This window comes from Muscardinus avellanarius (genome assembly GCF_963383645.1).
Source record: "Muscardinus avellanarius genome assembly, chromosome: 10".
In the NCBI taxonomy this organism is placed as follows: Eukaryota; Metazoa; Chordata; class Mammalia; order Rodentia; family Gliridae; genus Muscardinus; species Muscardinus avellanarius.
Genome location: NC_137796.1, coordinates 921,583 through 945,155, shown reverse-complemented (window position 1 = coordinate 945,155; position 23,573 = coordinate 921,583). Strand labels below are relative to the sequence as shown.

The following is a 23,573-nucleotide window of genomic DNA, read 5'->3' as shown; positions in this document are numbered from 1 at the left end:
CAGCCTCAGCTACTTAGTGAGGCCCTCTGCAACTCAGTGAGGCCCTGTTTCGAAATAAATAATAAAAAATTGGGCAGGGGGTATAGCTCAGAGGTCAAATGCCTCTGGGTTCCATCCCCAGACCCACCCCCCCAAAAAAAAAAAGAATAAAAAATCAGGCTGGGGGTGTAGCTTGGAGGTAGAATGCCCCTGGGTTCCACCCCCAGTACTGCAAAATAAATAAATAAATAAATAAATAAATAAATAAATAAATAAATGTATGTGCAGCCTGCCCAGCAAGGCAGAACTCCCCTGGCAGGAAGAAGCCCGCAGGCAGGGGGCCAAAGGCACGTGACCTCCCAGGTGCCCGGTGTCTGTACAGGCAGCAGCCTGGGTCTCTCTTGAGGACCCAGCACCTGGCTTGCAGCATCGTGCCCCCGAGCCAGCTCGGTGCCGAGCTGCTCCAGACCCAGGTGCTCTGAGCCAGCGGGGCTCCCTCTGAGGCCCTGCTGCTGCTCTCAGGAGAGCAGTCCGCCTCCGACTTGCCCATCCCTGTTGCTTCTGCCCTCCGATCCCCTCCAGAGACGGCAGCGCGGGTATCTAATTTCCCTTGGCCCCCCACGACTCCCTGCTTGGGGTTTTGACGTACTTGAGATTCACAGTAAAAGCACCTGCCCTGCAGCCCTGCCTCAGGGAGGGATCCCTGGGCTGTGGAGCCCCGGCCCGGTGCAGGCTCTGGGGACCGCCTCCCCATCCCTCATGGCCCTCCTGTCTGCTGACGAGGACCCGGGTTCCGTGTTTGGGGTCACTCAATTTCTTCCCCCAAACAATAAGTTCTTTAATGCTAGAGGCATGATCTCTGAAAAAAAATTGATGAGTTGGATTTAACCAAAATTTATAACTTCTGCTCTGCAAAGGTCACAGCCAAGAAAAGGGAAAGACGGGACGCAGGCTGGGAGAGAATACGTTTGCACACGCGTATCTGATAGAGGACTGTTACCCCAAACACCACAGAACTCAGGAGTAAGAAAACCAACAGCCACATCAAAATGGGTAAAAGGTCTGAACAGACACCTCTCGAAGAAGATGCGAGACGGAGAATAAGCACATCTTACTAAGCCCCAGAGGCCAGCAGGAGGTGCGGATTCAACCATAACAAGCACCACCACGGACCTGTCAGCGTGGCTAAAATCCAGGCCCCACGGTGTCCCAGCAGGCAGGGCGGGCGCACGGAGGACTCGCCTCTGCTGGGGGGTTGCAGAAGTGCGCCCTGTGGGGCCTGGCAGGTATTTATAACTGGACACAAGCTGGTCCCCGGCCTTGCTCCTAAGTACCACCCAACTCAAAAGGGAAGCCCTTGGAGCCGGGCATAGTGGTGCCCTCCTATAATCCAAGTATTTGGGAGGCTGAGACAGGGGGATCACAGGTTCATGGACGACAATACAGTGATTTTCAGGAACCTAGCAGGACCCTGTTTCAAAATAAAGGGCTGGGAGTAGAATGCCCCTGGGTAATTTGCACACACACACACACACACACACACACACACACACACACACACTGAAGCCTGGTATAAACTTTGGGCTCTATAAATAATAGTATGTCAGCAATTAACAATGTACCAATATCATTCTAGTTGATAAACATCAGTATCATCTATTTAGTAGCAATGCGTCACTGGTTAATAGCAGTATCCACATCACTTTGGTTAGTAACAGTGTATCAGTATCAGAGCATCCTCTGTAACAAGTGTCCCCTGCAGTGCATGGGTTGTGCAGTGGAGACCCAGGGCTGAGGCTCTGTGGGAACTCTCCTTACTTCTACTTACTGCTCAGTTTCCTGTGAATTTGAAACTGTCCAGTTTGGCTCCTGAATGCCCCGACACCCACTGAAGGCGTGGTCCCAGCTGGCAGCCCTACTGGGTGTTGGTGGAAACTATAGGATATGGGGCCTGGTTGGAAGAGGTAGACCACAGGGCACGCCTTTGCAGGGCACCTTTTGCCCCTGGACCCCTCCTCTATCTGTCTCTGTCTGCTTCCTGGCTGGCGGCCGTGAGGTAATAAGCTCTCCTCTGCCACACCTTCCACCAAGCTGTTCTGCTGCCCTCGGGCCCCCAGCAATGGAGCCAGCCAACCTTGGACAAGTCCTCTGAAGCCCCGAGCCTAAAGAAACCTTTCCTGTGCTAAGTCACTTTCCTCAGATGTTTTGCCACACCAACAAGAAGGTAACACAGCCTCTAAATAACTAAACCTATTCATTTTTAAAACCCAGCAGACAAAAGTATAGTTATCAGTGACATTTTGAACATCTCATATGAATGGTTATGCTATGAACAGTTGAAAAAGCATACAGTGATCCACTCTTCCTGGGGTTTGAACCCAGGGTCATTCTACCTCTATCCCACGCTTCCTGCCCCTTTTTATTTTATTATTATTTCTTTGGAATCAGAGTCCTAACTAGTTGACTGATTATCTCACTGTGTTGCTGGGCCTGGACTTGAACCTGTGATCCTCCCATCTCGGCCTCTCAAGTACTGGGATTACAGGTGTGCCACACCTCGCCCGGCTGATCAGCTCTCTTTTAACACCTGAACATTTACAGAGCTCCTCTTTCTCCCTTGATTCATATTTCTATGCCACTTAACAGACTTCGTCCTAATGTAGTTTATCTTTGAAAGTCTTTGGGCTTCACTATTCTGCAAAACTATGGAAATGAACTGGAAAATCAAGATTCAAACCTTTGTTAAAGTTTGTCTTCTGGACTGGATTGTCCCCTCTACTTATTAGTTTGTAGTATATTACTGGTAAAAATGTGAATTTTTGAGACGTATTAAACATACAAGTAAGATTCTTTTCTTCTTGTTGTGTGTGTGTGTGTGTGTGTGTGTGTGATGCCGAGGATGGAAACCAGGGCCCTGAGAATGTGAGGTGTGTGCCCTGCCACTGAGCTCCAGCCCTGCCCCCCAGTCAGTTTTTGTTGGAAAGATAACTCCTAAGGAGAGGATGGCACTTTTTTATTTATAGTTTGTGTGTTCATGCATAAATAACATTATTTATTGCTAGAAAAAGACAGGGCATGGCATTAATTCCTTCCCATTGTGGGTTTTTAATGCAAAAGCTGGAGAATCCACATCACATAGTAAGTGCATCTGAACGGAGGCTGTATCCCAGCAATGGAGCCGCGACCTCCTTCTGAGAGTTAGAGCCCCAAACCACGGGGCCGGGTCATAACAATTATGTTAAGCGACTATCCGCTGACAGATTGATTCTGTTGTCCTGTCTTGTTACACACAGCGACTGCAGACCTCCAGGACTGCAGACAAGATCTGCTTTCTGCGTGTGGAGATGGAGGAGGCAGAAGGCTGGTCTCAGGCGGGCAACGCCAGAAGGGGAGTATCGCTGTGTGAGGAGGCGGGCCCCGGCCCCCGAATCCGCCAGGCAGCAGGGAAAGAAGTCTAGAGATGCTGCCCAGCCCCGGGAGCTTCTCTTGGCTTTCTTCTCCAGCTAAGACTGACCTGACCCAGATCCAAGGATGACCTTGCCCACCAGGCAGTCCAGCAGTGCCCAGGTGGTGCGTGGCTGCAGGGGCAGGGCGCCTCCTGTCTGCAGAGCTGGCTCTGCAGTCGCTCAGGGAACCGTCAGCGTCCTGGTCTGAAGTACTTTTGGGGGTCTCTTGGAGACCCCTTGTCTGCCTGGCCTCCGATCACTGCTCTGCCCTGGGGCAGAGCTCACCTGGGTTAGCCCTCCAGGACTGGCCCAGCCCAGCACCTGTCAGCCGGCACGCAGGATTGGCTAGCATGCGACCACGTGGTCCAGCTTGAGCCAATGGGGTTGATCAGTGGGTTTATCAAAGTGAGTCAAGGTTTTCACCTCATCAGATGATAAATCCATTGATGGGTCAGTAATTTGAACGGACTTACTGGGTGGTAACTAGGGCAGGTGGGGTGTCCCGGGGAGGTGGACCTGGAAGCGTGGCCTTGGGGACTACCTCTGTCCCTGGCCCCTTCCTCTCTCTGCTTCCATGAGCTGAGCCGCTCCCTTGGCCACATCTGTGGAGCCGACCAACCATGGACCGAGCCTCTGAAGCCGTGAGCCAAATACACCTTCCTTCCCCTAAGCTGCTCAGGCATTTTGGTCAGAGAGAGAAGAAGGCTGATAACACAGAGACTGGGAGCAACCACATCTCAGTCCACAGTTTTCAGAGTTAGGATTCGTAACAAAGATTCCTTCTGAGCACAACTCAAAACTATGTAAAGACAGGATTACTGTTTCAGACTTTTCCTTTGCCTTCAGCGCCCACATGCTCCGCCCCCGTGGCCCCGCCCAGCTCCTCCCCACGCGGATCAGTGGGTCCGAGGAGCCCAGGACCCTGCACGGAGACATCGCCAGACTGCCCTTTCCTCTGGGTGATGGAGGCAGGGCCCCAACGCAGCCACTGCCACCCACAGGGTCCTGGCGCCCTGGCCCTTGTGGCTGCTCAGCAGGGGCAACCCGAATTCTGCCGGGCTGTGGGGCAAAACCCCATCGGGGCAGCAGTACGTCTTATTTGGTTTTCCACACAAGGACAGAACGGGAAGTGGAAAGGTCGTGGCTTGCAGCCAGATGCTGGCAGCTGGGGAGAGGCAGGGGAGGGGCTGACCCGAGAAGCCAGCACTGTCCTCCCAGCTGCTCCAGACCCCTCTTCTGGGGCGCCCATAAGGCCCTCAGAGCCATGCCCAGGAGAGCTGGGTGCGGGTACCAGCTCCTGTGCCTTCTGGGGGCAGGGCTCCAGATTGCCCTGTGTCTGTGCCGGCCCCATGTGGCCGTCCAGGGGAGCCGCAGGCAAATGGTACCGGGCAGGTAGCAGGGTCCAGAAGGCGCATCTGCAGTGGGGAGGGAGATGAGGCCAGGTCCCACTAGACCCAACTGTGACTTCCCCATGGGCCCCCTGCCTGCTCCGTGCTCCTGAGAACCTTGGAGTCTTGGGGGAACCTTGGGCATCCCAAGCATTCAGTTCCGGGGTCATTTCTTTACCTACACGGGAGGCTAGAGTCCTGGTGAGAGACCGGAGAGGCCGGTCCCTGGACGAAGCGATTCTGATCGTGAGTGCCACGCCGGGCTGTGCAGAGCCTGACACCTGTCTGCCGCCCCGAGGTGGGTGTGTGTCACTCGCAAGCTGTGTGGTGAGCTCAGGGTCTGGGGAAGCTTCAGAAATGCTACCTGCACCTCCACCTGTGCACTGGCGTCCCCCACCCCCAGGAGCCCACCGGCTCTGCAGGAGAAGAAAGGCCAGCAGGGGCCACTCCGGGAGGGGTCGTGTCCTCTCTGCCCTGAACACTCACAACTACCTGGCTCGTCTCGGCCTGGAGCCAGCCTCCTCCTGGCAGGGCAGTCCACCAGCAGGGCCACTTGGCAGGTGACAGGCACAAGGAAGGGCTGGGACAGATGGGGCCCTGTCCCTTCCTGGCTGCAGGGGAGCAGAGGAAGCGGCTGGGAGCTGGGCGTGGGGTGGGGCTGGGTGGCTCCCTGGCCGCTGCCAGCGCGGGGAGAGATGGACGCTGGCTCAGCACACATGTCCCCTTTCCAGCAGCGAGCTCCTGCAGCTGGCCGGCATCGTGGCTTCCCACCAGCTGCCTGCAGGTCCACTCCAGCGGGGCGGGGAGGCTCACACCTTCCCAGGGGCCCGGAAGTAGCCACGGTGGGCCACAGGTCACCACAGGATGGGGCTGAAGGACAGGACGCTGCTTCTTGCCTCCAGCAAAGGTGAACTTTCAGGAAAGAAAGGAGGGTTTGTTTGCTCTGCAACCTCAGCACTGCCAAGGGCGGCCAGGAGCCGGAGCCGCCGAAGGTGGGCCGGGCCTGCAGCCACCCGCCCGCCCAACTCCCCTGAGCTGGCATCTCTGTCCTGACCAAGGCAGTGCCCACTGGGGGCGCCCAGCGAGTGCTGAGCCTAGGCGGCCGCGGCAGCCCAACCCTACAAGCCTGGGTGGAGACCAGGTCTCCAGCCGCCCACCATGACAGGTGATCGAGACCTGGCAGCCCAGTGCATGGCCTCCAGACCCACACGCCATCCTGGCTCCTGGGCCTTGGTGGTCACTGGGCCAGGTTGGGCGGGCAGAGCCAGCATTCCCCAGTGCAGCTGCACCATGGGAGGGCTGTGGAGACAGTGTGGCCTGCGCCCCCTGCCCCAGGAAGGCCCAGCTCCCGAGCCTCTGGCCCTGCAGGCATACACAGCAACAGGATATTTTGCATCGACCCCTCTCTGCCAGTTCCTACCCAACCCATGTTCCCACCAGGAAGCTTCCCTGTTCTGCCCCATGACACCTGTCACAGCTGCTCAGGGAGCCAGGGGCTTTTCCTGAGCATGTGGGTCCTCAAGGCCACACTGGACCTGCTGCGACTGGGTACAAGATGGCAGCACCCACCCAGGGCTCACTGCAGATGTGGTAGAGTGAGTAGCCACCCACAACCAAAGAGGAGGTCCACCTGTTCCCCAGGTGTCTGTTAGACGCGCTCCCCACCCAGCAAGGAAGGAGATGAGGCTTGGCTGTGCCGTGTGGTCCCTCCCCTCTCGGCTCCCTGGGTCCCGCTCAGCCCTATCCCGCCAGGTGGTCCTCAGTGTGTCCAAAGGCTCTGGTCAGGACCCTGGGCCTCTGGCCCAGAGGAGGAAGAAGGGCCTCGCTGCCCTGGCTCGGGAGGACAGTGGAGGGAACTCATCACTGGACAGGAGAGACCCCATTGCTGCCAGAGACCCACAACTATACAAAGGCACCCGAGACTCGCAGCGGGGAGGCGCTGGGTCCAGCCTCCATTCCCGGCTGCACCTCCACGTCTTAAATCCTGCAAGGCACCATGGCAGCCACCCTGCAGGGAGGGGCCGGAGGAGCAGGGTGTGAGCAGGCCGGGCGGTGGGCTGGGGTGATGGACGAGGTGGGGCTCTGTTCTTGGGCTCTGTGCCATGGTGGTGGCGGGCAGAGCACCTTCCATTGCTATTCAGGGCTCAGGACTGTAATTTCTGTCTATTGAAGTCATAATTTCCTCCTGAGAAAATAAACACTTGGGCTTGTTGTGCTGACGACATCCCATGAATCGTAATCCGGCCGTCTCTGGGTTTCCCAGAGGGGTCGGTGCGGCCCCACGTTCTGCCCAGCTTCGGCCTGGCCCCGGGAGTAGCTGCATGGCCCCCTGCCTCCCCTTCCAGGGGTGGCCAGGCAGGCAGCCTGAGGGCACCGTAAACCCAGACCTCCCTGGGATGTGGAAGCCACGCGGTCCTGCTTCTACGGCCTCCCCTGGCACTGCCCGGCGCCTGTGTGTGGCCTGGGGCTGGTCTGCGCAGCATGGGAAGCCAGGGGAGGGGTGCCCGGCCCGCAGCCGCTGCCCGCTCTCCTGCCCTGCCACTTTCAGCCTTTGAGGGCAAGTGGCCATCCCCTGAGGGCACTCTTCTATGTTCTGAGCCAAGTCCCATTGGTTCATGACTCACATGTGTAACGCATGCACCCGGGCATGCCAAGGGTGGCTGTGGGCCTCCTGGTGCCTTCCACAGACATCCTCCCTGAAGAGCCCCGCACCCGTCACCAGCTACACACCCCATCTGCCGCCAAAGGGTGATGCCCCCGGGACAACCCCACTGAGGTGGGCCACATGCTCCCGCCATGGCTGATGGTCCCTGACCCTGTCCTGGGCACCCGGAACGCTGGGATGTTAGTTCCAAGAGAGTCACGGACTAGCTGCCTGGTCCTGACCCCGGAGGCTAATGGAACCTCTGGACAGAAGCCCTGGTCACCAGCCTGAGACCCCCTCCTACCAATTCCCGCAGGGCAGAGCTTGCTGACTCCAGGGTGTGTGGAGGTGGGTGCCTCCCGCTCCAGAGCACCCCAGCTCCTCCTGGGGCCTTGGGCGCTGCTCTTTCCCAGACCCTGGGGACAGGGACAGCAAGAACACGGCCTCTGCACCCTGGCAGCACCGGACTGTCTAGTCCCGCTGGACACGGCCAGTGGCTGAGCTCAGGGGACACTAAGGCCGGATCGTGTTCGTCTGGAGCTGTGGCCCTGTGCCGGGCGGTGGGGCTAGGGCCCGGGCTGGGTTTCTTCCCTGACCTGCAGCCGACCCCAGGCTGGGGGCAAGAAGCTTCCCCTACTCCCGTGTCTGCTGGGCCACGGATTGAGAGCCCTGAGCACCCAGCACGCGGCCCATCTCTAGACCTGAGGCCTGGATCAGCCCTGGGTAGCCATCCGTCATGCTCTCCCCAAAAGAAAGCGCCAAGGTCCGGCACTATGGGGCGCTTGCCACCCCCGCCCCCAGCTGCCCACAGGTGCCCTGGAGCCGGCCTTCTCCATCCTAGAAGCCAGGTCCGAATGTCACGCCTGCCTGCTCCCGAACACCTCCACCGTGCACGCACCTGGAGAGGCTGCGGGCCTCGGGCCGTGTCCCCTGCGAGCAGCACACTCAGCCCATGTGGTCTTTCAGGCCGGGGACAGCAGCGCTGTGGATGGGCACAGACCAGGCCAGCGCCGTGCGGAGACCGCGGGCCCCAGCCTCAGGAAGGCCGGGAGCCCCCACCAGCAGAGGCGCCTCCCCCTGGCCCTCCTCATCGTCCCCATTGCACACCTGGGACTCGAGGCCCAGAGAGGGCCAGGGGTCACCAGAGACACAGCCGCATTCTCCGTAGAACGTCAGTAGAGCGCGGACAGACAAAGGCAGACACAGACACGGATGGAATGTCGCCCGGCCACTAAAGGAACCAAGGGCTGTGGCTCACATGTCACTGTGACACAGAAGACACCGGAAAGCGCGGTGCCAGGAGTCGGAAGCCGGCGAGGAGGGCCTGCACCATCCCGTTCTTCGGAAATGAGCAGAAAAGGCAGACCTCGAGACAGGAAAGGGCTCATGGCGGGTGGCGGGCGGCGGGCAGCGGGCGGGCAGTGAGTGCCAAGGGACGGCCTGCCTTCTGGGTCACTGTCCCAAGGTGGGTTAGCAACGATGGCCGCTCCCCTCTGAATGTGCCCAACACCACCCAGCGAGCACTGAGAGGCCAGCGGGGCATGGTGGAGCTGCCCGCACCCGCACACCGCTGAGCCGTGCCCGGCCACTGGCCCACAAGGGTAGAGGGCACGGGTGCGGCCCTGCCAGGCAGGTCGAGTGCCAGGAACCCGGGAGGGGGCCCTGGGCGTAGCTGTGGGACCTAAAATAACCGAAACTCTTGGGGAGAAGCCGAGGGCTGTGGTCCTTGGATGGGGAACTGCTGGGCTCAGGGGAGAAGTTCTCAGGGCTGGGCGAGGCCGCAGGGTTGGCAGCGGGGAGGAGGGAGAACTGGCCCCTGCGCAGGAAACCTGGCTGCTTGGCGTCCTGCGTGCCACATGCTTGTCTCTGGGAGAAGCCGGCGTAGAAAGGCCCTTCCTGCACCTCAGGTGGGAAGCCTCTCCTGAAGCTCCCGGAGAAGATGGAGAGCCAGCCCTGGCCTCCGGGGAGCGAACCCACTCACTCTCCCAGGCCCAGCGCAGCTCAGACGGCCCGCGCCTCCTGCAGCCCTGGCGGCTCCACGGAGGTAGTCAGGGCGGGCTTATACCTCGCCAGCCTCCCTGGTCCCCACTGGGTGTGCCTCGGGGGGCAGTTGGGGCCCGAGCGACCTCTCTCTGTGCCCTGTGCACGGCAGGAGGCTGCCGGATGCACACTGGCTCGGCTGCAGGATTAGTAAATCAAGCAAAACCCATCCTTTTAGGGGCTCAGTGAATGTTGGCAGACGCAGGTCCTGTCCACTCCCCGCCATTGACAGGCCAGCTGTGGCCACCGAGGGGCTGTGAGGAGGGCTGGACACCGCTGCACAGATTGGAACCCTATCATGGGGCACACACAGAAATCTGCAGGGGCTTCTCCAAAAGCCTCGATTTCCCTTAGAAAGGGCAGGCCCAGTCTTTGCCCTCTGCCCCGTCTCCCTTCCTCTTTCTTCCTGCCTGGAATACAGATACAATGGCTGAAGGTGGGGCAACCACTTTGTAGCCAAAAAGCCTCACACAGGAGATAGTGGATACATATGCCAGGCTTCGGTGACAAAGTGATAGGATGCCTAGTCCAACTTGATATAAGCATGTCCCAGGCAACACTGGGGCTATGTTTATATGAAAAAAATATTTGTTTTTCTGAATTTTGACTTTATGATTGGTATGTGTGGGAGGTATTGAACTCTAGCCCCAGCCAATTTTTTTTTTTTTTTAATTTCACGGTACTGGGGATTGAACCGAGGGGTATTCTATCTCTGAGCTATACTACCAGACCTATTTTATTTTTTTATTTTGAAGTAGCATCTCACTAAGTTAAGGAAGGCCTCTCACAAAGTGGCTGAGGCTGGCTGAGGATGGCGGTCCTCTTGTCTCAGCCTCCAAGTAGATGGGGTTATAGGTGTGTGCCGCCATGCCCAGCTAAGATGACGCCTTTAACTTTTCCAAAACTCTGCGCTGAACTTTCCTTCCTGCCTGCCTGCCTCCCTGCGTGCTTACTTTTTCTTTTGCTCACCCACCCACCCACCCATCCATCCACCATCTATCATCCACCCATCCACTGACATTCGGATCAAAGTCGGGCGGGTGGCGCACGCTTGTAATCCCAGCATTTGGGAGGCTGAGACCAGAGGATCGCAGTTCACAGACAGCCTCTGGGTTTCATCCCCAGACCTGCCCCCCCCCAAAAAAAAATTAGAATTCAAAGTGACATAGTAATCTGCTTAGCTGAGTCAGGAGCTGTCCAGCATCCCGCTGGGTGGACTGGTTTCCAGCAAGGACCAGTTGTCTTTGATGCAACATCTCCACGCAGCTGGTGAACCAAATCCATAGCTCCCAGGCTCTCAGTAGACGCCGGGCCCAGGTGTGCCAGCAGCACAGCCTGGCGACTCTCACTCAGCAGTGCCCAGATGTGAGGCAGCCACGGCGTCCCACCGCTACGTGCCAAGTCTGTGTTCAAAAGGGCACTGCTGACGCCGGGCATGGTGGCGCATGCTTGTAATCCCCATGCTTGGGAGGTGGAGACAGGAGGATCGCGCAGGTTCGAAGTCAGCCAGGCTTGCTTAAGAGAGCCTGTTTCCAAATAAAAATATAAAATAGGTCTGGGAGAGTAGCTCAGAGGTAGAAGGGCTGCCAGGAACCCAGTACTGCAAAAAAAAAAAAAAAAAAAAAAAAAAAAAAGGACACCGCTGAGCGGTGCCGGCCCAGGACCCCCTGTTGCCTCTGAACCTAGACATGGCCACCAGCCCATCTCAAGTGCGTTGCAGAGGGCGCCCTGGCCCCGGCTGCGGAGTGCAGGAAGCCACCACCGTTACCCACCAAAGACAAAGCGGCTCTGTGGCAGAGCTGGGTGAGACTGTTCTGTGAAAGGCTTCTAATCAGGGGGGCCTTGGTTTGTAAGAAAAAAAATCTAATGAGCAGGCAAGCAAACATTTAATTTAAAAATACTGTGGCGAGCTGGGCATGGTGGGCACGCTCGTAATCCCAGCATCTGGGAGGCTGAGACAGGAGGATCATGGTTCACAGCCAACCTCAGCTACTTAGTGAGGCCCTCTGCAACTCAGTGAGACCCTTTTTCAAAATAAAGAATAAAAAATAGTGCTGGGGTGTAGCTCGGAGGTAGAATGCCCCTGGGTTCCATCCCCAATACCACAAAAAATAAAAAAATTAAAAATTCTGTGGACCCTGCCCTGCAGCCTCCAGCAGGCCCCGTCCCGCTGACCTGGCGGGCGCAGCGTCCAGGCAGAAGGAGCCCGGGAGTGGGCAGACGCGGAATCCCCCTCGGCCAGGGAAGGCGCCCTGCCTCGTCCTTGTGCCCTCGAGGAGGGGCCCAGGAGATTCCCGCCGGTCACCCAGAGTGAACGGACTTTCCCGGGGACTCAGGGTCTGTGCCATCCAGGACTTCCCGCCACCCGCGTCATGCCGCGGCCTCCCTGAGAGGCCCTAGCTTGCTGCATCTCGGTCCAGGGTCCAGGGAGGACGGCCAGCACCTGGCTGGCTGCGCCCCACCCCCGGGACCCGACGGCTGCGCCCCTGAGCCGGTCCACGGTGGCCAGCAGCTGGGAACAGGAGGAAGCGGAGGCACCAGCACACATGCCGGGCTCTGTTAAAGTCACTGAAACACGATCAACTCATGTGTGATTAGGTTAAAAGTTATTAAGGCACTTTGCATGCTGATTCTACACAAAGACTCTGAAATGCTGTGTGCCTTTTGCGTCCTCGAGGCTGACCAGGACCAGTCAGCGGCCAGTGCTCAGGAGAGCTGTGGCCGGGCTGCAGCGCAGGACACACCCGCCCGAGGGAGGCCGAGGGAGCAGGGCTGCAGGTGCAAGGCGGGAGGGCCGGCAGTCCCAGCTGCCTGGGGTGGGGAGGAGGGAAAGGAAGCACCTGGCAGTTTCAGTTTTCAACAGGAAGCTGCCGCTCTGGTCTCCCTGCTCCGGCGACAGCCCCTGTGTGGACAGGCCTGGGGGGACCGCTGCTAGCACTGTTGACAAAGAACCCCACCCAACGGGGCATGGGGTGCACCTGGAGGGGGGACTGTGGACAGGGAACCCCTGTTTTTTTTGTGGTACTGGGGACAGAACCCAGGAGCATTCTACCTCTGAGTGGCACCCCCAGCCCTAGTTTTCATTCTTTATTTTGAAACCGGGTCTCACTGAGTTGCAAAGAGTCTCACTAAGTAGCTGAGGCTGTCCTTGAACTGTGACCCTCCTGTCTCAGCCTCCCAAATGCTGGGATTACAAGTGTGCGCCACCATGCCTGATTAGGACCCCTGTTTCTGAGCAACGGAGAGGACCTGACCTCTATCTTCTCTCCACTGCTTCAGATGTGTGTTCCCGGCCCTCCATGTAGACATGTGGAGGACTTGGAAGGGAGTGGGTTCCCACGGCTGGCTGGCTGGCGCGGGGGAGCATCGGGGTGGCGTTAGCTTTGGAGTCTCCTGGGAAATGGCTGGCAGAAAGCTCGGAGCTGAGTGCGCCGGGTCCTCCAGGGGGAGTGGTGTGTGGGCGCAGGAGGAGTGTGGCCATCGAGGGGGAGATGGAGCAATGCAGTGCTGTGGGGCACGGGGTCCTGGGCCCAAGTGCTGTGTGCCCACCCCCACACTGTTAACTTTCTGGGCCCCGGCTCTCCCTCTCTGATCCCCAGGGTCTGCAGGGCTGTGGTGCCCTTGGCACCCCACACGTGGTGTGTATACGCACAGCTTTCCTCTTAATATGAATACCGGGCAGTAATACAACCTGCATAGCTCCAGCTCCTACGTGTGGTGGAGGGGACCCCTTCTGGGGAGTCCCCAGGATGCTAGAGGGAAGGTCTGAGCCCCAGCTGGCCCGGGACCCAGGTACATCCAGGCCGAGGGCTGAGCAAGGGGCTGCAGCAGACCGCCCTGCATGGCCTCTCCTCCCCTCCTGCTTGGCTCCCCCTCTAGGGCCTGTGAGGCTGGGGTTTTCCAGACACTCAAAATGCACCCCGATTTGGGAGGGAAGGAGGAAGCTCCGGAGCCCGCAGGGTGGGGTGAAGTCCCCAGTTCCCTCTCCACCAGGCCCTCCTGGCCCTGTCTGCAGAGCCAGCTGCGGGGTGGAGGAGCCAGGCTCCCTGGGGAAGGCCTTGGGCTGGGCGTAGGGGCACCATGCCTGGCCTGCTCAGGCCAAGGGAAGGAGCCGGTGACAATGGAAAGGCGCTCCTCTCGGCCCACCAGACCAGGGAGCCGAAGGTGGGCAGATCGGAGCTTTGCGGACCGTGAGGCTGGGCAGGCCATGGGCATAGCAGGCTGGCCCCTGCAGGACGCAGCCAGCACCGAAGGCGGGCCCGTGGGCTCCCCCCTCCTCAGCCCTGGCCCTGGGCGCTATGGACAGAGGCCACGTGGGCAGGCCAGCCTGGCTCTGAGGGGCTGCAAGGGGTACGACTCCGTGGAGCCCACTGGGGCGACCTGGCTCTGTGGCTGACCCCGACCAGCCGAAAGCGTGTCCGCCCACCCTCGGGCCCCTGGAGGCAGCAGGCCCCACAGCTGCAGAGAAGGGACCTTTCTGCCCCACCCTCCAAGGGAGAAGCTGCTGTGGGTGGCCCCACCTTCAGGAAAACCAAAGTGAATCTCAGGGGTGGAGAGCCTCCTGGGCAGAGGCGGCTCCCCCACGCGCGCCCTTGCCAGGCGTAGCGGGCAGCTCCACTCTGCCGCTGTCCGCCTCAGGGGCTTCAGGAATGCTAGATCCAGGTGTCAGGCAGCGTGGCCTTGGGCTTCCGAGTGTGCAGAACCCCCGTAGGCTCTTAGGGGCCCAGCGGAGGCTGCGGGCGGCCGGGCTCGGCTTCCCTCTTGGGGGGCAGTGCGAAGGACCCCTTGCCCGAGACTGCCTCAGCTTCTTTCCTCCTGTGGCAGATGAGTACCACCAGGAGCTGCTGGCAGAGGAGCCGGCTCTGTCTGCAGACGCACACTCAGCCAGAGCTCCTGCGGAGCCCCTGGACCTGTCCCCGCCCCATGCTGGCAGGTCGAGACCCCTCTCATGGAGGCCTGTCCTGCCATGGCCGGCAGGCCTGCCCTGCTGGTCAACCAAACACTGCCTAGTAACCTGGCTCCCAAGCCTCCCTGAGCACAGGGTGCCACGCATGCACCCAGAGGATCAGCCGTAGCTCCCCTGGATGCCCAAACCCTGGGGGTGAGCCCGACACTCCCCTGGCTGGCTCAGTTGGGGAGGGCTGCATCGTGCATGACCCCCACCCCTGCCATGTGGTGGTCAGGCCAGGAGGGGCGAGGGCCAGCGCCCAGGGCCGTGGTGCAGTGGGTGTGGGAAACCCTGCAGTGGCTGATGGGAGTTCCCACACCCTGTCCCCCACCTCCGGGGTCTTCCCAATCAGGCTGTCTAGAATGCAGGGCCAGGGCGCGTGGGGGGCATCCTGCGTCCGCCAGTGCCCCATCCCCTCCTCCCCGGGCTCCTGTCTCCTCCCCCCAGGCTCTCAGGGTAGGCACACGTCTGAGGCTGCCCTGCATCCCCAGCCCCCAGCGAGGAGCCATCCCGCTCTGCCCAGCTCTGCACACAGGTGTGCTGTGTCCGCAGGTGCAGACCGGAGGTGGCTCACTGGCCAGGCGTGCTCTGCCAGTGTCCCCTCTGCAGAGGAGGTAGCGAGAGGAGACAGGAGACAAGGGGCCAGATATGCGTCTTTGTGCGGACACTGGGCATGGTGGCGCACGCTTGTCACCACCATTTGGGAGGCCCTGGGGTGTTTGTGGAGCAGCCGGGCCGTGGAGGCCGCCTTCAGAGGAGAGAGACTGAGTGGGAGGAGGGAGGCAGTGAGGGAGCCTGGGAGGACCCAGGAGGACCTGGTCTCCCGAGGGGGAGCCCACCAGGGGCATGCCCAGGCGTGTATGAGGCACGAGCGTTTCCACCAGATTACTCTCCCAAAGGACACCACTGCAGAGCAGTCCTGGGCCCCACGGGGACCGTGTGGGCTCCCGGGTCACCGCCGCGGCGCCCTCCACTGGCCCTCCACAGCCGCCCTGGCCAGGTGAACCCCTCCCCAGGAGGTTTTTTCTTTCTTTCTTTCTTTCTTTCTTTCTTTCTTTCTTTCTTTCTTTCTTTCTTTCTTTCTTTCTTTCTTTCTTTCGTGCTGGGGATTGAACCCAAGGGCATTCTACCTTCAAGCTCTACTCCCAGCTCTATTATTTTTCGTTTTTCTTTCTTTTCTTTTTCTCCCTTTTCTCTTTCTTCTTTCTTTCTTTCTTTCTTTCTTTCTTTCTTTCTTTCTTTCTTTCTTTCTTTTTTCAGTACTAGGGATGGAACCCAGGGGCATTCCACCTCCAAGCTGCACCCACTGGGTTGCAAAGGGCCTCACTAAGTGGCTGAGACCATCCTCCTGTCTCAGGCTCCCAAATGCTGGGATTACAGGCCTGCGCCACCATGTCCAAGCCTGCGCCACCACGCCCAGCTTTATTTTGCATTTTGAAACAGGGGCTCACAAGTTGCTGAGGGCCTCACTAACAGCCTCTCGAGTACAGGGATCAGGAGCATTCTAATCCTTCACGCCTGCCTCCGCTATCCCGCTGAGTTCCGACCTCTGGCTTCTTAACAATTGATAACAATGGCCTGACCATCACTCCCTCAGAGAGCAGTGGGTGGCAGTCTATAAGCCTCTCTGAAGGAGCACTGGACAGGGAGTCCTCATCTGCTAAGCTTTCCCGCCCGTACCTCCCTGGTCAAGCACCCTGGCGGAACTGAAAGTGTCCGGAAGGCCCGGTGCTAGTTAGCCCACACCTCCCTTCTCAGCACCTGGTGAGAAGTGAAAGTCTGGAGAGCAGCCTCCCAGCTGCCCCGTGAACCACTTCCTCCAGGGAGCTGGCCTGGACTGCGCCCTGCCCGCGCTGACTTGGAAGCTCTGATCTGCGGCCTGCTGCCCGGGCGGGCGTGCAGGTGGGGACGACCCAGCGGGGGATGGCCCACGTTTTCCCAGCGTGGGAGGAGGGGTGCTTGGACTCAGCACAGAGCACACCCCTCGTCAGGCGGGAGGCTGCCCGCGTGGACTCAGTAGGCCGGGCAGGGGCGAGGGGCTGGCTCTGGCCTCCTCACCCTCTCTCTTCTCCACCTGGGGCCGGGGCTTCCTCGTGCCTTAACTCTGCAAATCGTCTGTGGTTAAATGGCCTCCCTGGCCACCCCACTGCTGTGCTCAGGGTCCTGACAGCACCCGATGTCCAGCAGGGCTCGGGCCGGCCTCCTACCCACCCCAGCCACCCAATGGTCAGCCTCATTTTAGTTGCCAGGCCCCGTGTCCACCCCACAGGGAAGGCGGGAAGCCTGCTGGGAGCCCCTGGGAGCCCCTGAGGCTTCAGGATCTTCCAGAAACAGTGGCTCTCGGGGCCTGGCCGGCCCTGGGCTACGAGCCCCGATGTGGGAGACCCTGACACCATGTGGCCCAGGGGGGAGGGCGGAGGGAGGAGGCGGGACGGGAGGGTCTCGGGCTGTGGAGGTGCCCTGAGCAGACCTGTCGGAGGTCACTGTCTCGCCCCTTGCAGGTCCCTTTGGTCCCTGGAACCCCTCATGTCAGACACAGGCGCGGCCGCACGCGCCCACCTCCTCATCTGGGAGCCTGGGAACCGCAGCGTCCACAGTGCAGCCGTTCCTGATAGCCAGTGACATGGACGCCGGGCTGAGCACACGGGCTTTCCATGAGCTCACCCCCAGCAGCCTCCTGGTCCTGCTGGCCCGAATGCAGTGACCAGTGTCCTCTTAGAACAGAAGACTGTGCGCAGACGAAGCAGAGGCTGAAGGGATGTGGCCGCAAGCCAAGGACGCCTGTAGCCGCCAGAGCCAGAAGCGGCTGGCAGGAGCCTCCCAGAGCCTCGGCGCCCTGCGGCGCCCACACTTTGACTTCAGACCTGGCCTGCAGTTTGGGGTACCATCGTCCCTTGGTACCTGCAGGGGATCGGCCCCAGGTCCCTCTGCCTGAGATGGTCCAGCTCCTCACAACATGGCCTAGGGTCTCCATGCTACATGCACACGCCCCCTGTATACTCAAATCTCCAAGGTCACACACCATGCCTCACGCATTGGAAACGCAGCACAAACAGTGTTGCGCTCTGTGCTTTAGCAAAAGCCACCAGAGGGGAGAGTGCGTGGGCACGCGTGCTTCCAGACGCCTTCTGTCTGAGCTTGGTCGAAGCCCTGTGCAGGAAGCCCAGGACTCAGAGGGCAACTGCACTTTGCTGCTTCGTGGACCCCAAGCAATCCGTCCACAGGGGAAAGGCGCTCCGGAGAGCAGCAGGCGCTCAGCGGCCGTCCTGGTGGAGGGTGGTGGGTGCCTGGTGCAGAGGGGGGTCAGCGACGCACATGGGGCGCCGTCAGCCGCTTGCCCTCCCCGCCGCTCCCCACCCCGGCTCCTTCAGGGGCAGACGCTGCCTCTCAGTCGTGCTTCGGCCGACACTCCTTGCCCCCCTCAGTGAACACGGCAGGCCTGACTCAGTTTTCTCCATGCAGGGCTTGAAGCCATGGCCACCTCCACAGCGGCCCCTCCTGCCTGCAATGTCAGCCGCACCATCCGCAAGGGGCTTGCAGTCCCCATGGCTGCCCCTCCCCTTACTCCTGGGGGAGGCAGGTCACCTTCCTGATGCATCCGCTGGCTTCTACCATACCAGTAGGAGCCTAATAAATCTGAGCCCGTGAGTGCGCCAGTGCACCTCTGAACAGGCTCCCCGTGCCCGCCGCACTCCGGGCTTCGTGGCTGCCCCGGGCCCACTGGGCCAGCCTAGCCCACGTCCTGCTGACTGCCCGTTCCAGACACTGGCAGAGGTCTGCCCGTTCCAGACACTGGCAGAGGTGGCGGCCTCGTCCTTGCCGTCCACCCACCCGCTGCCTGTGGCCCTCGAGGACCACACTCCCAACAGATGCCCTCCGGCCACTGCTGACCTCGACCACCCACTGCACTGACCCGGAAAGCGCACCTGCCCTGAAAGTCATCTCTCCCCGTGGCCTGTTTACGGGCCTCACGGTTTTCACCCCCCAGCCCCTCCAGCACAGCCCAGCTCCATGCTGCCCCTGGTGCTGATTTCTGGAACCACAGGCCCCCACACTTGCCCCCCAGCAGGGTGCTTGGGGAATCCCCCGGGTGCACACAGGTCCTTGGGGACATTACGCCGGGCACATCCACCGAGGCGGGCAGCACGGGGGCGCTAGCTCAAGCCTCCTCCTGGCCTGACCTCCAGGTCAGCGCCATCCAAGCCAAACACCTCAGAGCCACTTCGCCCCCTCCTCGCCTTCACGCAGCCACCCGCACCCCCTGAGCAGGGTGCTGACACGGGAGGAGCCTGGTGCCCATGTGAGCAAGGACCTGGCCCGGGCAAACTGGGCGGGGGCCACAGGGGGCACCCCTCACAGGCACCTTCAGTCGCCCGCCTGGGGCCTGGAGAAGCCCAGGAGTGGGCAGCTGCTGGGCTGGGCAGTGTGCACCTGGTGGCTCCTGGAGCGTGGGCACCCACTCAGGGAGCAGGTACTGTGCAGAGGACGCCCTGGAGCCCCACGCCGGACTGAGTGGGGGCACAGCCAGATGCTGTGGGGCTCGGACTGTGGGCTCCGGAGGGCTCCAAAGGCTGCTTGGAGTGTGGCCACGTGGCCGTGGCCTGGGAACAGGCTGCCTGCCCACACCCTTGAGCTCCAGGCCTGGCGGGGCCCTCCAGGGGACCTGGAGACTCACAGGCTGGGGTTGGAGGGCGGCAGAGGAAGCTGGCCACCTGCTGTGGCTTCTCCCCAGGCCAGCCGCTCCCCCAACCGGACCCTGGATCACAGGGACCCCAGCCGGCGTCTTCTCCTCTGGCCTCTGTTTCCTCTCCCGACCTTGGGGTATCCTGAGGGGGAGGCTCTGAGCCCCCAGCTTCTAGCCACAGCCCTCACCGTGGAAGCCAGCCGCCTCCCCCCACTCCAGGCCAGCATCTGCCCTGGGTGGGGCCAGGACGCAGACCTGGCACCTGCCTGGCCTCGCGGGGCCACCTGCCCCAGCTGTGCAGGACGGGGCTGCAGGGCTGTGTTGATGTTTGAGGTGGGTCCACACAGCGTCAGCAAGGCTGGGCAGGCAGGTGGCCGCTGGCAGGCGCACCTCCCCCACCTGCTCAGCTCCCTCTGCCCTCCCCCAGCCCCACCCAGTTCTCACCTGGGCCCTTCCTGGGACCCCGGGGTGCTGATGCCGGGGCCCCATCAGGCATGGGCGATGCTCTGGACATGGAGCTGAGGCTGAGCTGCAGACGTCCTAGGCCAGGCACGGAGCAGGCCTCTCCCAAAGCCTTCCTGACCAGTTTGCTCTGGAGGGGCAGAGGGGGCAGGCGGCCAGTACCCTAAAGCCTGGGCCTCCTCCTCAGAAGCTCCAGGCCCTTCTGGTGCCTCTGCCTGCAGGCTGGGGTTGCGGCCCTGGGGAAGGGGCAGGAGGCCACAGGGGCTCATGTGACGGGGCGGGCTTGGGGACCGGCTGGGGGAGGGCCGCCTGCATCCTGCCAGGGCGCGGCAGCCGGCTGTGTGGCTGTGATAGTGTGGCAGGCCGGGGGCCTGCAGCTGCACCGGGCTCTCCAGCAGGAACCATCTGGGGCCCTGCCGCCTGCCTCTCTCGGCCGTTCCGGTTTGTCTTTCCAACAACTTCCTTCTGCCCCTCCTGGCAGCCCAAGGCGAGCAGCCATGTGGCGCTGGCGGGGTCAGCAGCAGAGACCACATCCACCCTGGCCCCAGGCTTCCACCTCCCACCCACAGAGGCTTCAATTCTGGCCCGCCTGCTGCAACCAGACTGCCCTTTGGGTCCATCCCCGGCCGAGGGCTCTGTGGACCGGTATGCCCTAGAGGGCAGATCTCAGGGGGAATCCTGGGGAGCTGTGGCCAGCCTCCCACCACGTGGCTCAGGGGGCTGTCTGCTGCCGGTGGGCCTGCCTGCCCTCCAGGAACCTCCTGCCAGGCGGTCAGATACACCTCTCTGTGCTTACCTCACACACAATTGGAGTCCCGTCCACACCCAGGGGTGACTCCATGGCCCAGAATTTTCTAGGGAGGCCGCTCCACCCCCAGTGTGATTCCTGAGGTCGCCCCAGGGTCCTGGGCATGTTGGATTCCAGCATGGGGGGCCTGGGCCCCTCCCCAGTGGGTGTCCTGTGGGGGAGAGGCGCATCGTGGGGCTAGGAGAAAGTACAGGCAGTGACCCCAGTCAGTAGCTGGGGCTCCAGGTGCCTCCGGGAAGGGGCATGTGCGGCCTGGCTCCGCAGTAGGTAGTGTGCGTGAGGCAGGGCTCAGGCCTGAGGTCTCTGCTGTTGGGATTTGATCTGTGTGAGCCAGGGCGCTCAGCCGCACACATCCAGCTGCTCATCTCCCGGGTCTCCGCAGGCAGCCTGCACGTGGTGCTGGGGTCCTGCAGGTGGCCGTGGAGGAGCCGCATGTTCAGGTGTGAGCCATGGCTATGTCAAGCCGTGTTTGTTCAGAAGACTTCCTGGCTGCAGGGCCTCCCCTGCCCCCACCTGCTGGCTAGGTGGCTCAGCATCGGGGGTGGAGGGAGAAAGTGCCCGCACCTGATCCCTGGGTCTCTGAGCTCTGGCCCTGGTGGGACGCGGGGTGGTCCGGAGGGGCCTAGCTGCCTTGATTTCCTCCTCCCCAGGGCAGCGCCCCTGATGCCCCAGGTCCTGGGGTCTCTGCAGAGGCAATAGGGTGCAGGGCCAATGCCACGGGCAGCCAGATTGTGCCCACATCCCACCACCATCTCTGCTGACACTTCACCCTGGCGAGTGGAGGGGTCCTGGGTCCCGGGAGTGAGGGGCTTGAGGGGAGGCGGGAACAAGGGGCCCTGGGTGGGGCCTAAAGGAGGGGCGCCCCGCCACCCAAGCAGATGTCCTTGCTGGCACCTGCAGCCCCCCCCCCCAGGAGACCCCAGTGCCCCCTGCCTCCTCCTCTTGCCCTTCCCAGCAGCGGGCCAACAGGGGCGGTGGAAAGAGGAGAAGTTGCAGCCAAGGCCCCAGCACCTGGTCCGCTCCCCGCTCCCCACTCCTGGCCCGCGGGGCAGTTGGTGTTTGCGGGAAGCAGACGTTGGCTGTGGCTTTCGGAGATAAGGAGCTGGGGAGGAAGTGTCTGCTGGCACCGGAGGGAGGGCCGAGGCCACCGCTGCCTCCAGTGCCCTGCCTGTGCTCCTCCCGCCTGCCTGCTGCGCCGCCCTCCCTACCGACACCTGTGGGGGCGTGCTGGGGTTGGCGGTGCCCAAGACAGCTAGTTCCTGCCCCTGGGGAACACAGGAGACATCAGCCTTAAGCCCCTAGCTGGGCCCTGGGGCTGCGGCTGGGCTGGGGAGGCGGGGTTCCCAGGCGCCCTGCCGGCTCCCCTCGTGGCTTTGGGAAGCTGCAGGATGAGCGGGGTGTGGGAGGTGACGTGAGCTGAGCTAGGGATTAGCCTCACTTTTCCTCCTCTCTAGCAGGTGGAACCCCTCCCCACCAAGACTGCCAGGTGAGTAGATGGATGGACAGATGGACAGATGAGTGCATGGATGGATGGATGGATGGATGGATGGATGGATGGATGGAATGGTCTATGCAGGTCTCACACCAGCCTGCTTTGCCAAGGAAGCCCAGGCCCCGTGGGCTGGCGTCCCAGTTCCATGGCCCCAACAGAGGAGCAGAAGCCCTGGGCTGCCCTGGAGAAGGTCAGCAGCACGTTCAAACCCTGTGGCCAAGCCTCCACCCCTGGTCCGGATGAGCTGTGTCCAGTCAGGGGGCGACAGGAAAACTGTGCACCCGGGGCTCCGGCTGCAGCGACCCCAGGGAAGCCAGGCTGGAATCTGAGTCCTTGCCCTGGGCATCTAGCCGGGCCCTGCTCAGTGATGCTCTTGAGAACACAAGTAGGTTCACAAACTGCAAAGGAAGCCCATTTATGAAAGGGCAGACGTCAAGATTGGGGGCCGGGCGCGGTGGGCACGCATGTAATCCCAGCATACAGGAGGCTGAGACCAGAGGATCATGGTTCATGGGCAGCCTCAGCTACTTAGTGAGGCCCTCTGCAACTCAGTGAGACCCTGTTTCAAAATAAAGAATAAAAAATAGGGCTGGGAATGTCGCCTGGAGGTAGAATGCCCCTGGGCTCCATCCCCAGTACCCCCACCCCCCACACATACAGACGTGGAGGGTTCTGATGGGGACCCGCTTCCTTTTCAAGCACATTCCCAGGTGCTGGACAGTAAGCTGCAGGCAGGTCACCCCACAGCGCCCGATGCTGGGCTCCTCTGACAGCGTGGGCAGTGCTGGGTGTCGGCGTCACGGGCACAGCCGCTCCCCTAGGCTGGTGCCAGTGTTCATGGTTAAAGTTCGGGCAGAGGTGATGGACCAGCTGTGATTTTTTTCTCATCCTGTCTGAGTGCCCTGTGCTCCAATGTGGAACTGCTCTCCTGCACACCTCTCCACACCCGTCACCCCACCCCAGGCCCCAGGAGCCTCCGGTGGCCCCACAAGGCCGCAGCCAGACCCCAGGTCACACTCCGATGCAGTCCATGCACTGGGTGCTCAGGAGACCATGGGCAGAACTGGGCGCTGGGACAGATGCCAGGCTGGGGCTCAGGGTGGGAGACATGGCAGCCCTGCCGCTCGCTGAGCCCTGGGCAATGGAGACAGGACGACAGCTCTAAGCCTCGCGCAGGTGCAGAGAGGTTGAGCAACTTTCCCTGGGTGCCCAGCTGTGTGGGGGGCTGGGAATCACATCCTGACTGTGACCCTGACTTCCCGGCACCACGCCCTCGCCCCCCACCCCCGTCTGTCCCTCCCCCACCCGGCACCAACACTGGCCCTTCGGCCCTTTCTGTAGAACAGGAAACTGGGACTCCCAAAGGGGCGTCCGACTGCATGCTCCAGCGGCCCGGGGAGCCGCCCTGGGCAGCATCCTCAGGGTGCTACCCTGCTGCAGGGGGGCCCTCCCCAGGTCACTTTCCCTTCACAGGGTGGGGCTCCTAGCACCTGCTTTCTCTCTGACTCAGGGCCCAGGGCCGCCCGCCGTCTGACCCACATCCTGAGCCCAGGAGGCAGGAGCTGGGTCCACCTGGGCATCGTGTGCCTGAGCCAGGCATTGGGTAGAGCCCCTCAGGCACATTCTCTGTGGGGGCACGGCCTCTGCTCCAAGGGGTCTGACATCACCAGAGAGACAGTCAA

General features: G+C 61.2%; 1 protein-coding gene across 1 annotated transcript in view; it reads right to left on the bottom strand.

Moving 5' to 3' along the window:
• Positions 1-19,643, bottom strand: part of CBFA2T3 (CBFA2/RUNX1 partner transcriptional co-repressor 3) — a gene marked incomplete at both ends in the record, with an annotated part of 65,281 nt that extends 45,638 nt beyond the window's left edge. Inside the window, one exon of the mRNA XM_080702702.1 lies at positions 19,574-19,643. Within this exon, the coding sequence (XP_080558828.1) occupies positions 19,574-19,643 (70 nt within the window). The remainder of the gene's footprint in view (positions 1-19,573) is intronic.
• Between the last annotated feature and the right edge of the window lie 3,930 nt (positions 19,644-23,573).